The sequence below is a fragment of the Ananas comosus genome, linkage group 13 (genome assembly GCF_001540865.1).
Source record: "Ananas comosus cultivar F153 linkage group 13, ASM154086v1, whole genome shotgun sequence".
In the NCBI taxonomy this organism is placed as follows: Eukaryota; Viridiplantae; Streptophyta; class Magnoliopsida; order Poales; family Bromeliaceae; genus Ananas; species Ananas comosus.
The window spans coordinates 9,908,368-9,922,064 of NC_033633.1; the positions used below are offsets into that span (position 1 = coordinate 9,908,368).

Below are 13,697 nucleotides of genomic sequence, written 5' to 3' on the forward strand. Positions count from 1 at the left end.
CCCCCCTCTTTGGTGGATTCTATGCTCCTTTCATCATGTATTTTTCTCTATGTTAACAAAAAAATAATCATCTATTTTTCTCTGTGACCTTGTCCTAAAAAGTTACAAGTCTTTTCAGTTAATATGTTCTGTTTCTGCTGGTGTGAGGACCAAAATCATTATTAATAATCGACACCGTTAAACATAATATTCGTCTCATAAATTTTTCAAAAAACAAATTTCATAAGTTTTTAATATTACTTATCTATTTTTCAAATGGTTTTAAAATCAACAAATTTAAATGGCATGTATAAGATTGTATTTCAGACCATATAATTACTAGATAAATAATATCGAAGAAGTATGAAAGTTGATTTCTATGAAGTTTATGAGGCGTAGATAATGTTTAACAGTGTCGATCATTGATTTCAAAATATCGATTCCCAAATACTATCATTGAAAAATGACCTAGAAGTATCAATAAATTTATACTTACAAAAATATTTCAGCTCAATTTCTAAATTATTATAATCAAGTCCTACAGTGCCGTGTCATCAAATATGACATTATCACACTACCATCGCATGGGTAACGCATCAGTATTTAGTCAACTAAGCTGGCATGTAAATTTGATTATAATAATTTAAAAATTTTAAGTCAAAAATTACAAGAAATCAAAATTTGAAGAACCAAAGTGCTACGCCCCTGATAGGCCAGTTTGGTATTGAGATCTCATTTAATACTAATAAAAGAATTGGACCGAAAGTATAGAGAAACATACTTCTTCGCTTTTTAGTGTGACGGTAAAAAGTGTATCGTAATCAATTCATTATGATATGCGAAACACGGTATTATTTTCAGAAACAAATATTTTTTTCATTATACTTTTTTACTCTACATAACGCTATCGCGCTACGATTGCAATGGGAGCATTAGACTGCAATTAAGATTACATAAAAATTATATTACGTGTGGTAAGAAAATACGATTAAAAAAATATTTTATTTATATTCGTATGTATATATATATATATATATATATATATATGTTATAATAATATTTTTTTTCGTTATTACTTAAAAACACTAATAAATTTCATGTCAATTAGAAATAGGGGGTAGTTGGAGGTTTTTTAGTGCAATAGTCTTCTCCTAAAATTTTATTCTAAAAATAGCCTTGTTAAATTTTTATTTATAAATATGGTCTTATAAAAGCGGTGAATGGTTCACCGTTTTTATTCTTTTTCCACTCCTAATAAGAAGTAATGAATGCGACGAATCATTCACCGCATTTAGAGGTCTATTTTTATAATTTTTTTTAATAAAAATTATTTTTATAATTATAAAAAGGCCAATTTGCATAAAAAATTCACAAATTTTGAGCTTTTGCAAAACTAAGCCACCTTTTTCAATTTTGCAGATTCGGACCGAATTTTTCGCCATCGGACGAAAATATCCTTATTCCTTTTCTTTCTCTCTCTTCTTTTTCTCTCTCTCTTTTTTCCCTTCGTTATTTTCTTCTCGAGGAGTTCCCCATCGCCTTCTCCGACAACGACGAACCACCTCTTCCTTCTGCCGCCTCTCTTTCTCCCACGACGACACCCCCCTCTGCTGGTCTTGCGACGCCGCCGTGCACGACGCCAACTTCCTCGTCGCCCGCAACGTCCGCCGCCTCGCCTGCACCTCGTGCCGCGCCGCCGACTTTGGCCACCGCTTCTCCGGCCCTAGCGCCCCGCATACCCCTCGATCCCAGCGCTCTGCCCCTCCTGTCACCCCGCCGACCCCCCTGCCCCTCTCCCTCCGCCCCCTCCTCCGCCGCCGACGCCGATGACGACGTCCTCGGCGTCGTCGTCGTCGTCGTCAAGCTCCCGCGTCCTCGCCGCGGCGCTCTCGAGCCGGATAGGCATAGCCCTAGATGGGGTGGCGCTGTCGTGCGCCACGAAGCTCCGCGGCGGCACTTGCGATACGAGGATCGCTCGCGCTCGCGCTCGCGCTCGTTCTCGTGCTCGAATGGGAGTGGCGAAGGCGGCGGAGGAGGGATGGGGCGAGTCGGCGGCATAGGTACATCCGGCTCGGTTTTTAAGAGATTTTTGTTGTTTCGGTGTAATGGTGTAATGGTGTAAAAAAGAAGAAGGAAGAGGAAGAGGAGGAGAAGGAGAAACGGTGCAATTTTGGATGAAATAGTGTAAAATTTGGTGAAATGGTGTAATTTTTATTTTAAAGAGTATAACATTCACTTTAAACCGTGCAATTTTTTAAAAAAAATAGTGCAATTTAATTTTAACAGTGCAACATTCATCTTTTTTTTCCTTTTTCTCTGATTTTTTGCCTCTTCTTCTTTCTTTTTCTCTGATTTTTGGCCTTGTCTGATAATAGTAACAATACATAATAATTTTTCAAAGAGACGAATTTTTTTTTTTCTATCCTCTGCATCTTTATTTGCTCTTCATTATTCACCACCAGATGGATCGGAGCGAGGACGAGGAGCGGGGAGTCAAGGCCGCGGAGGCGCTTGAGGGAGAGCTCCTTGAGGAGCAGGCATCTGTGTACGACAGCGAGGATGCCCGGGGCGCCGTAGGAGCAGGAGGCGACAGAGAGCTTGCGGAGGATGGGGCAGCGGAGGGCCACGGCCGCCAGCGCCGTGTCGCCGATGCTTTCGGAGCGGCTGTCGCAGCGGAGGGCGAGGCGGGAGATAGCGCAAAAGCGAAGAGAGGAAAACAGAACGAGGGAAAAAAAAGAGGAAAGAGAAAAAATAATAAGAGTATTTTGGTCAGTTTGCTGAAAATTTGGATCGAATCTGTAAAATCAAAATAGCGATCCAATTTTGCAAAAGCTCAAAATTAGTAGATTTTTTTTTTACAAAAAAGGTCTTATAAAAATTGATAGGATTATTTATAAAAAAAATTCGAAGTTGGGACCAAACCAAAAGTGTAATACGGTGGTATTTGGCGGCTGTGAGAATGACACGTGGGCTGTGATGCCCGTGCCACCCACGCGCCACGTGTTACAACCGTGACGTACAACGGTTGCACCAAAAAAAACCAGTGCGGGTTTCAAAGGGTGCGGATCCGCCCCGTTTCTTACTGGATCCGAACGGATTCGAAATAAATTAATTTTTATGTTATTTTTAGTTCCTATTTACCGCTTTGTTCGAGTCGGATTGAAAAAAGAGCGAATTTTTTTTATAGACTTTTGATGAATTATAATGAATCAATTTTTTTTGTCACATCTTTATCTTGTTGGTGTATCGATACAGATACGAAACCAAGGATTAAAGTGTTCATTGGTAAGAGTCGGATTTACCTTGCCGTATCGTGTCAGTAAAATATTGACACGATACAACTACTGTGCCCTTGGCACAATTCAAAACCATTTATTCTTGAAATTAGTAAGTAATTTTCTCAATAAAGTTCAAAAAATTCGATAAAAATACATAACAAATAATTAGCATATTTTATTGCTAAAGAAAACAAATATATCATATCATTATACGTTGGCACATATTTTTTTGATCGGCACGCATCGACACGGTCCGGCACGCATCGTACCGTACCGTGCCGGTAAGTTTCCGACACGATCCTGTGCCACGGCACTTAAATTCTTGTACCGAACGAATGTATAGAGCTATTATACTATCAAAAGTGTAAGGGAGTTGATGCTTCGGACTTATTAGCCTTTCGAATCAAAAGTTGTAGGATATAATAACATTAATTTAAAGATCAGAAATGATTCAAGAGATTGATCCAAAAATCAAAAAGTTGGAAGCACAAATTTTCTTACACTTCCGATGGTACAGTAGCTTTATTTCGGATCGAATTATATTTTTTATATTTTTTTTTAGATCCATTACCAAACCAGCTTCAGCCCCTCCCCCTGTTTTTTCTTCCAAACAAAAATAAAAAAAAAAAAAGAAAGTCGTAAAAGGGGTAGAATTGGGGGAGAGATGGGCCAGGCTCTCCGGCGATCCTCGGGGAAGGTGCGCCCCCCTCCGCCGCCGCCTCCTCCGCCACCTCCGCCGCCGCCGACGTCTCCTCCTCCGCCGCCGCCGCCGCCGTCCGCGGCGGCAAGGGGCGGCGCCGCGGCGCAGGATCGGGTCGACATTTCCGATGCAGGTCGAGCGATCTAATCTCCCCCCCTCTTCTTCTTTTTCTAATTGGTGAACATGTACAAAAAGAATTATCTGAACTGTGCACGATTCAAATTTTTAATCGGGTACCCAACCTTTTAAAATTTTAATTTTATTATCAAACCTTTCAATTTATTTGAATTGCGTCGGCCACGGCACTTTAACTTCAAAATTTAAACTAATTGTTTATTTTAATGAATCTATAGTTGCGGAATCACATGAAATATGTTAACTAAAATAAACAGTACATTTAAATTTTGAAGGCAAAATGTCAAATCAAACAAATAGAAATGTTGAATGGTAAAATTAAAATTTTTATAGGATGAGTAGTCAAATTTAAATGGTCTATAGTTCGGGTAAATTTTACATTTTTTTATCTATATATATATTAGATTTTCTTTTTCTTCTTGTTGATATGAGTTGCTTATGAGTGATTTTTATGGCTATGTATTTTGAGCTGCATTTATAGGTGGAAAATGTGCAGGGATCCCCTCCAATTATAGGATATTTTGACTAAAAGGACACCCTCAAGTAGCAATCTCTTGGAATTTTTTTTTTTTTAATTTATTGTTTTGATTGGAGTTGTTTTTCTCTATTAAAATGGGGTTTTAGTTGAAGTTACTAGTGCTTTTATCAAATTTAGCCATGTTTGGATGTGGGAATATTTTATCTTTTGATAACTTGTTTCACGATGAGGATTTTCTTTCGTGATTGAAACTTAGGAGTTTGATTTTTGGTCCTTGAAGGCCCTGTTTGGATGCTTGAACATCTTATCTCAGGGTATCTCTTTGATCTATTCAAGAAGTTTATAGTATTTGGTAAATGAGGAGTGTGATCAAACGTCCAGAATGACGTACCATATTCGGTATCACGAAGATTTTCTTTGCGATTGAAATTTGAGAGTTTGATTTTTGGTCCTTGAAGGCTCTACTTAGATGCATAAACATCTTATTCGGCATATCTCTTTGATTTACTCAAGAAGCTTATAGTATTTGCTAAATAAGGAGTGTGATCAAATGTCTAAAATGATGTACCTTGTCAGAAAGATTTTCTTTCGTGATTGAAACTTTGGAGTTTGATTTTGGTCCTTGAAGGCCCTGTTTGGATGCACGAACATCTTATTCGGCATATTTTCTTGATTTATTCAAGAAGCTTATAGCATCTGGTAATGAGGAGCGTGATCAAATGTCCAGAATGACATACCATATTCAGTCCTCAAGGCATTTTCTCGGAATAAGACAAACCACCTTATAGGTAAAATATGTCGTTCTACCGAATTATGGATGCCAAGATCTTTGAAGTAGTAAAAAATTAAACTCATAGCTTCCAATCATAAAAAAAAAAGAGAAAATTCTTGTACCGAAGAGAACAAGTTATCACTGTATAACTTATTCCAAAATCTAAATAGGGCCTTCTGCTACTTTTTACATGCAAAATGTACTGCAAGGACTCCCTCAACAATATGCTATTTTGAGAAAGACCCTTCGACTAGTAATCCCTTGACTTTTGATTTGTCCTATTTAAGTTATTCTCAGTGATTTAGTTGGGGTTTTGTTCAATGTAACGGTGATTTTATTATTTGTGTCCTAAATATTTTGCAGCTGATGGAGATAATATGTTTTGTTAACAAGATAGTTTAGGGTGTCAATAATAGAAAAAGAAAAAGAAAAAGTCGGAGAGCCTATTTCAAATTGGACAGTGGTCCCAATACATTTTCATCCTACATTTGTATAGGAAATGCACGTTCGGAAAAAATTGCAGAATCCGTAACTCAAAAAAAGTTACAAATCTGATATCTGCACTTGGAAGATCTCTTTTGGAGTGTCTGTGTGCGATTGTGCATACCTAGTTGACACTTGGGTCACCATGACTAACAAGATTCATGGATTTTGGGGCAAAGCTGAGCAAGATTTAAATATAAAATTGAATTTTCATACTCTAAACCGGGTCATCTGATGTTTTGATACTCTAAACATCTCCAACTTGGCACCTTGTTGATCAATTAATATAAACTGCCCCTTTTGACTTTATATACATTCAGAATCCCCTTTTTGTCTCTTGTTATATGTCTCCAACTTGCCACCTTGTTACACTGATTAATAAAAAGCTTCCTAGTGCAGTAAAATTCTTAAACTATAAATATGGCTATCTGTTTAGAGAATTCAATATCTAAGTTATACAATGGCATATTCTTATGTGATTGAGACCCCTATTCGTCTAATTAAATCTTAAAAGCTTGATATTTGTATTTACATACTAAAAGTTTTCTACATTCTCAGAGTATTGGATGAATGACATTTGCATTTCATATTTCAGAGCCGACAGCTGATTTGATGTTACTGATGATTATTTTAGAATAGTCATTATAGGATATTACTTTAGGCTTGATTCACGAACATGTTATTTTGGATTCATAATAATGTGATCGGATCAGCCCATTTTATTATTCGGATTCAGAGATATCAACGCCTATGAAGCACAAGTCGGTGTATTGAGATTTGTTTTTCTTTTGGAAGTATTAGTTTGGAAGCTCAATGGGTAGCAAAACCTAACAGTACGTCATACAAATGGAATACTTGTTACCCGCATAGTTGTTTTTAAGGCACGCATATAAAGCTGATTTGCTTAGTAAAAGCATACTGAAGAAATCTATAAAAGAAATGATTTTCAGATTTGGAGAAAATACAAGGGATGTAGTTATAGAGAAGCGCTATTATTTGTTACCTCTCCAACACTAAATATGCAATTGATGGATCTGATTTCGGTGGCGTTCGAAAGTATCCATATGTACTGAATGATACAAGTAGATAATTTTTAAATCTGCATTGTATATCATAGATTCCTGGCTGTCTCAGATAAATAGCATGCAAACCATATTCACCTCTACCTTCTGAATTATTTTATTGCATGTAATCTCCAAAGCTTAAAATGAAGATGGTTTCCACTAATTGCCTACTTGCTTGAATTTTTTCAACTCAAAATAACAATTAAACACAGTTTAGGGGCATCTCATTGTATCGAAGCTCAAAAGATTCTGTTTAGGTAAACTTTTTATTTTATGTGCCTGTGTTAATTAAATTTTTAGTAAAGTAATTTCACATCCTAAGTGGTTTTAAGGCTTAACCAAACAGCTTTTCCTTAAAACCATCCATTCTCTTTGTTTTTTGTTAGTAATAAAATGCAATTTCAGAATGTTTATTCATACTTCTCTTTTCTGTAACTGATTGCTTGTTTTAATGTTGTTATTAGAGGTGACTACTTCAACTAAAGATGATCATGGTGTACTTGCGGAGCGGGATCCAATGTATGACGACATGCTCAGGCATATGGTTGGTAGAATCACATCAAAGCCTGGAGGCAAATTAGAAATGGGTGAGGTAAGGTTCAAAAGTTGATGTTTTATGCTTATTGCTTTTGACATGTCATAGATTACGATAAATGTTGTACTACATTTTACCTTCCTTATCATGCATGGCTGTTGAATATAAAATATTAAAAGCACTGTTCTCTAGTAGTTTAACCTATTGGAGAGCAACGGTTGTTTCATATTCTTCAACATGGTATCAGAGCAAGGGGTCTGCTAGCATAATTATGAGATGCATTTCTTCGAGCTCCCAAAAAAGACATTACATAGATTGGTGTAGAGGAACATTTTCTCCTATTTAATTCAAGTCCACATCTTGGGCCTATCAAAAAATCTTGAGCCCAAACGTAAGGGGAGTGTTGAAAATAAAATATTAAAAACACCGTTCTCTAGTAGTTTAAACTTTTGGAGAATAATGATTGTTTCATATAACTTAAAAAAGGCTATTGAGATCTAATAGTCCTTTTGCTTAATTTACATACTCCTCCCATTAGTTGAATAAATAGAAGCAGCTAATAATGAATGCTTAAAAGAGACTATCATACGAAATTTTATGAGACAACTGTCTAGGTTATGCTGCATTTAATGTATTCGGTGCAAGTATATGTTTGACGCTTAGGAAGGGGGCCTATGTTTCAAGGTAATTCTCATGTTCTTTGAAGTCAGGTCGGGTTGAGGAGAGTTTCTCTTTTGTTGCTGCTGGATAACGAGGGTCTCTTTTTAATATATATCGACTTTCCAGTCAATCGCATCATGGTGATTAAATTTATTTGAAATGCACATACCATTCACGAGTTTATGGCTTGTGGGTTAAAAGAGTTGCTTATTAGATTTTTATGTCATTGTGGAAACCTTTATGATTTTTGACATGTTGGTATCTGGCCAATTGATGGAGAACAATCTAAAGGACTGTTTGTGAAGAAAGGTTTCAGGTTATGAATAGCGATATATGGCGTGGAAAAGCGAAAGCGGGTTGGTAATATCAGTGGTACCCAGCTTTCTATATTTGTTGAAGGTCTCCTACCCTTCTCCTACCGTCTTTAGTTGATTGTTCATAGGAAAGGTATCTTCAATGTTTTTTATCTAGATTTTCGTGGCCAACACAATCCTTGATGTAGACGTATTCCCTTTGGCGAAGCTTCCACTTATCAACAATAAATCTACCATGTCGCTCCCCTGTGGCGCACTTGCCATTTCTTCCTGGCGGACGGTTATGACCTTTGATCAAGCACCTGCTACTAGTTACTTCCGAAAAAGGCATAAGATGATTTGATTAGACTGAAATAACATTAAGCTTGGTTCAGGGCAAAGATGCGTCTGTCTAGGTCGATCCTGGATCACCAATCGCACGAGATTATGTCAGATTGGTTTAGCAAGCAAAAGGTCTTTTTTTAATGTGGAATTTTCAAGGGGAGAGGTTAGCAAGAAAACTGTGCTTAGTGCTATGTGGCATAGTTTGAATGACCTGTAACATAATTCGTCTTCTTTTATTCATGTGGATGCTTCATACAATATAGGAACAGCCTGCGCAGTATTATGCGTCTGAGTATACTACTGTCCGAGTATTCTACTGTTAATTTTGTATGGGTGTATTCAGTCTCTTTGTTGAGTAGAAGTTGATTGCGAACTGTGATCTCGAGGCCAACTTCATTTCATTAGATGGCAACTTCTACAATATAAATATCTACAAATCCTCCTGAAGTATAGCATATTTTGAAATATGGGTAATTGAACTTCAGAACTTCGATTTTACTACTCGACCCTACAGCATATTCGATTTAAATACTTTATTGTCGTAACTTAAACAGTGATTTTTAGCTCTTATAAACTAATACTCTGTATTCTAAAGGAAGATTCCATTACTTGATGGGATATGCGAAAACATAAAAAAGTAATGAAATATGTAGTAAAATAATAGAGTTTTATAGTTTCAGGGATCCATCCCAAGATAGGATGGTAGTTCGAGCGAAACATCTGTATCTTTTTTAACAGCTTTTCTATGATCAATTACAGCCATAACAACATTTGTTATCTTAAAACATTTTATCGCAGGCATCAATTGTAGAGCGATACAATCGGCCATTGCCGAAGCTTCGGAGCTCAAAAGCTGACGCTGGAGGGAGCGGGGGAAGGCCGCTTCCGCCTGGAACCCTGAACGTAGCGCAAATCCGCCAAATCATCCTCCTCCATCAGGGGAAGTCGGATTATCACCGCGGGCCGATGGCCGTTCAAGAAATCGCGGAGAAATTCAGGATCGACGCCGCCGAAGTTCGAAAGATCGTGCAATTCCTCTCGTTTCCCCAAGAAGAAACTGACAAGAAAACAGAAGACTGACAGCCAAAGCATGGCTTCAATTTATTGACTTCTTTCGGAAAGATGGTATCACACTTGTGCTGTATAAAGAGCTCAAACAAGCTGCAAAATTTTACTCTTGTATCTTATTGATCCCAATTTTCCCAAGAGTGGGGATTTCAATTTTTTAGTTTCCACACAGGCACAGTACCTTACTTCACTAGGGTTTACTAGTGAAAGGGGGAGCAAAACAGTAACATTTATGTTTTTTGGTTTAGTGAAGTTGCTCTGTCCTTTCATTTTGCTGATGCACATGAACCTGCTGTCGAAGTGCAGTTCGAATCCGACTGCGGCGCGGAGTCAACAGCTAATACTTGTAACTGTTGCATGTGACACCTCTAAGATTTGAAATAGTCCTATATATAAGGTATAATAGTGCTAAATCTCTTAATCTGGCTGTAACATTTTGGGGCGTCACACTGCTTTTCGAGTTCATGCCCTAGCATGTGAGCAGCATAGATCAAAATACCTATCTGCATCTGCTACTGTTATTGTGCTTGCTTCTTTTTTTTCCCGAGCACCTTTCGGTGGACTCGCGCCGTGTGCGTCGTCTCTCTTGTTTGATTTTTTTGCGATGTTGGGTTGTATTTTGGAGTGCCCTTTTGCGGTTGAAAGGCCTTCAAATCGGCTATGAGGCTTGCAGGATTCTTTTGGGGATTTCATCCTTCGAAGCCGGCTTAGGGGCTATTTGGTTTCGAGGCTCATCTAATGTTAATAGATAAGATGGAGTTTGGGAGTAATAGATAAGATGGAGTTTGGGAGAAAGCATATAGAGTTATGCTTTTACATTTTCCGATGGGATTACAAAATATACTATAACCAACTCGCAACGATAAGCGAAACATAACATTATCTAGGTTAAAACCTAAATAACTTGAACTATGAACTATTTTGAATCGACTATTAAATCTTTCAAAATTTTAATTTTACAACCTAACTTTCAATTTGTTTGATTTGAGTTAGTCAAACGGTACTTTGACTCCAAAATTTAAGCTAATTACTTATTTTAATAAATTTATAATTATAAGATTTATATGAAGTATACCAACTAAGCATGTAAAGATAAACGACGTATTCAACTTTTGAAGTCGAAATTTGACATTTCAGGATTTGAAACAGTTCTATATATTTTAGGTATAATAGGACTAAACCTCTTAACCTGACAATAACATTTTGGGCGGTGGTTAGGCCTAAGAGGTTAAAAGGGGTTAAATGTGCTAATGATCGAGTAATTATTTGATGGGTGACCCTCCCAGGACGCCAATGTCACAGTTGCTTTAGTTGCTTTTGGAGTCAATAATCAGCCGAAAGTGTGAGACTTTTCTCGACTGAGCTTGGGTTATCCAATGGGTAGAAAGGAGCTCCCCGGTTGACGACCGCTGTGGGTGGAGCGCAGCTCACCACAAGATCGATTAAAACTAATCAGAAGTATGAGACTTCTCAGTGGAGCTAGGGTCATATAGCTGGTAGAACACGGCTTCCTAGCAGACAAACGTTGTAGGTGGAGCACGGCTCACCACAAGGTCGATTCAGACTAGCCGAAAGTGTGAGACTCGTCTTAACTGAGCTAGGCTCATACAGCGGGTAGAGCACAGCTCCCGGCTGACAATCGTTTGTGAATGGAGTGTGGCTCACCACAAGGTCGAAAACCAATTCACCTCTCTCCGCATTCGGTGAAACAAATACATTCCGGGACATATTTGGTTCATACTTGAAATATGAATGAGAATGAATTACATTGGAATGAAAAATGGAATGACGAATCATTCGTGAATATTTTGTTCATTATTGGAATGAGAATTGGAACAGACCGTTTAGAATTTTGGAACTAATGCCATGTTTAGCCTTATTAGAAAAAAAAATTCCCAATCTAGCCTCCTTTTAAAAAAAATTCCTAATCTAGCCTTCTTTTGATAATTAGAAAATAAAAGATAACTTTAATAGTATTTATATGCTAACTTGGAGAGAGAAATTTTTTTCTCTCTCTCCTCCCACCCTACTAATATTTAAAAATAATTAATTTTTGTTATAATAATATTTATTAAAATTTAATATTTAATAATAATAATAAATATTATTATTATTGATTTTTTTTTTCAGAAAGATAGCATAATGCTATCCTCTTCATTTATTTTTTTTAGAAATAAACTTAGCTGAAATAATAATAATTCAAACTCAGAATTTCAAGTTCCAACCACCAAGTGATTTACCACTTGTACTAAATGCTAGTAATAATAATAATAATAATAATAATAATAATAAAATTATCATTCAATAATAATAATATCATTATTATTAAATATTAATTTTTAATTATTGTTATTATTATAAGAATTAATTGAGAGGAAAGAGAGAGAAAAATTTTCTCTCTCCTAATTAACATATAAATGCTCTTAAGTAATTTTTATTTTCTAATCCATCAAAAGAAGGCTAGATTAGGAATTTTTTTAAGAAGAACGCTAGATTGGGAATTTTTTTTCTCAATAAGGCTAGATGTGGCATTAGTTCAGAATTTTGAGAGAAGATTTTGGTTTAAAGAGAGGAGAGAGAGGTGTTTGTGAGCGGGGGCTTTGAGTGGGTTATTTTGAAATAGGCTAATTCAAACTTTCAAAGCCTGATGAGCTATAAATGGATTGAGCCATTCCTATGCCACAGCAGAATGGAAAACGAAATCAGATTCTTCTAAAACAAATAACAACTATCAGAAACAAAGAATCTTAGTTTTATTCCATAGCCTAAAAATAGGTGAATCAAACAATCACTATGGAGTATTATTCTTTACTGGTTCACCGGGCACACGCAATAAAAATTCCTCACCGGTTCAAGTGTCGAGGGCTTTTTTAGCATTCAACCCCTCTCAATTGTTTTTTACAAATGACCCTAACAAATTTATATCTACACAAAAGACCCTCTTCTTGCCACGCTAGCACCATATTTGCATTTTTAAGTCAAACACGGTGAATGAATCACCGTGTTCATATCTATACTCAAATACAACTTCATTTGGGATTGCGGGAAGATTGCATTATGTGTGGTGAGAAAGTATATTGAAAAAATACTTTATTTGTTGTCGTACGTAATATTCAGGGACGAGGCCATGTATAGGCCCACAATGGCCATGGCCCCCCCAGATTTTTTAAAATTACAAAAAGATTTAGTATTAAGTTGTTGAACAAATTGAAATATAATAACTTTTGGGGACCTAATTGAAATTGTTTTGAAAACTAAAGGTTGCTTGTGGGCCACGCATCACACATGACGCATGCAGCATGATGGCCCGCCCCCAGGCGCCGCCCGCTCGCTTGCCCGACGCCCGCCTCGGCGCCTCCTCCCACACCACAATCCACATGTAACCACTCTCTCTCTCTCTCTCTCTCTCTCTCTCTCTCTCTCTCTCTCTCTCTCTCAGTAATCCACACTTCCACTCCCACTACGTAACCACACTCTTTCTCTCTCTCTCTCTTTCTCTCTCTCTTAGTTCCACACTTCCACTCCCTCTCCAAGGCTCAGAGCTCTCAAATTTTAATCTCTCTCTAGCTCGCCGGACCGCCGGGCGCCGACCGCCGATAGTGCTCGCCCGAATCGCCGGACTTCTCTCAAATTTCAATCTCTCTCTCCAGCCTCGAAACTCTAGCTCGCCAGAAAGCTGGGCGCCGGTGGTGCTCTCCCCTCGCCGCTCGGGCTTGGCGCCTCGAACTATCCGGCTACACCCCTCCGGGCTTTCAATTTCTCTTGAATAATTTGTTGGTGTTATGTCATTATGAGGTATGCCCTTGATTTATTACTTGTTGTTTGTTCAACTATTTAAGTAATTATTAATATGCATGCTCTAATAGTCTGATGCAGTGATGTCAAATGAAATGTTCAATTCTAGTTC

The 13,697-nt window shown here is 37.4% G+C and overlaps 1 protein-coding gene across 1 annotated transcript; it reads left to right on the plus strand.

Annotated features, from left to right (window-relative positions):
- On the plus strand, positions 3,866-10,056 carry LOC109719076 (formin-like protein 16). Its single transcript, XM_020245594.1, has 3 exons — positions 3,866-4,090; positions 7,354-7,481; positions 9,521-10,056. The coding sequence occupies exons 1-3, from the start codon at positions 3,922-3,924 to the stop codon at positions 9,800-9,802; spliced, it is 579 nt and encodes a 192-aa protein (XP_020101183.1). The 5' UTR covers positions 3,866-3,921; the 3' UTR covers positions 9,803-10,056.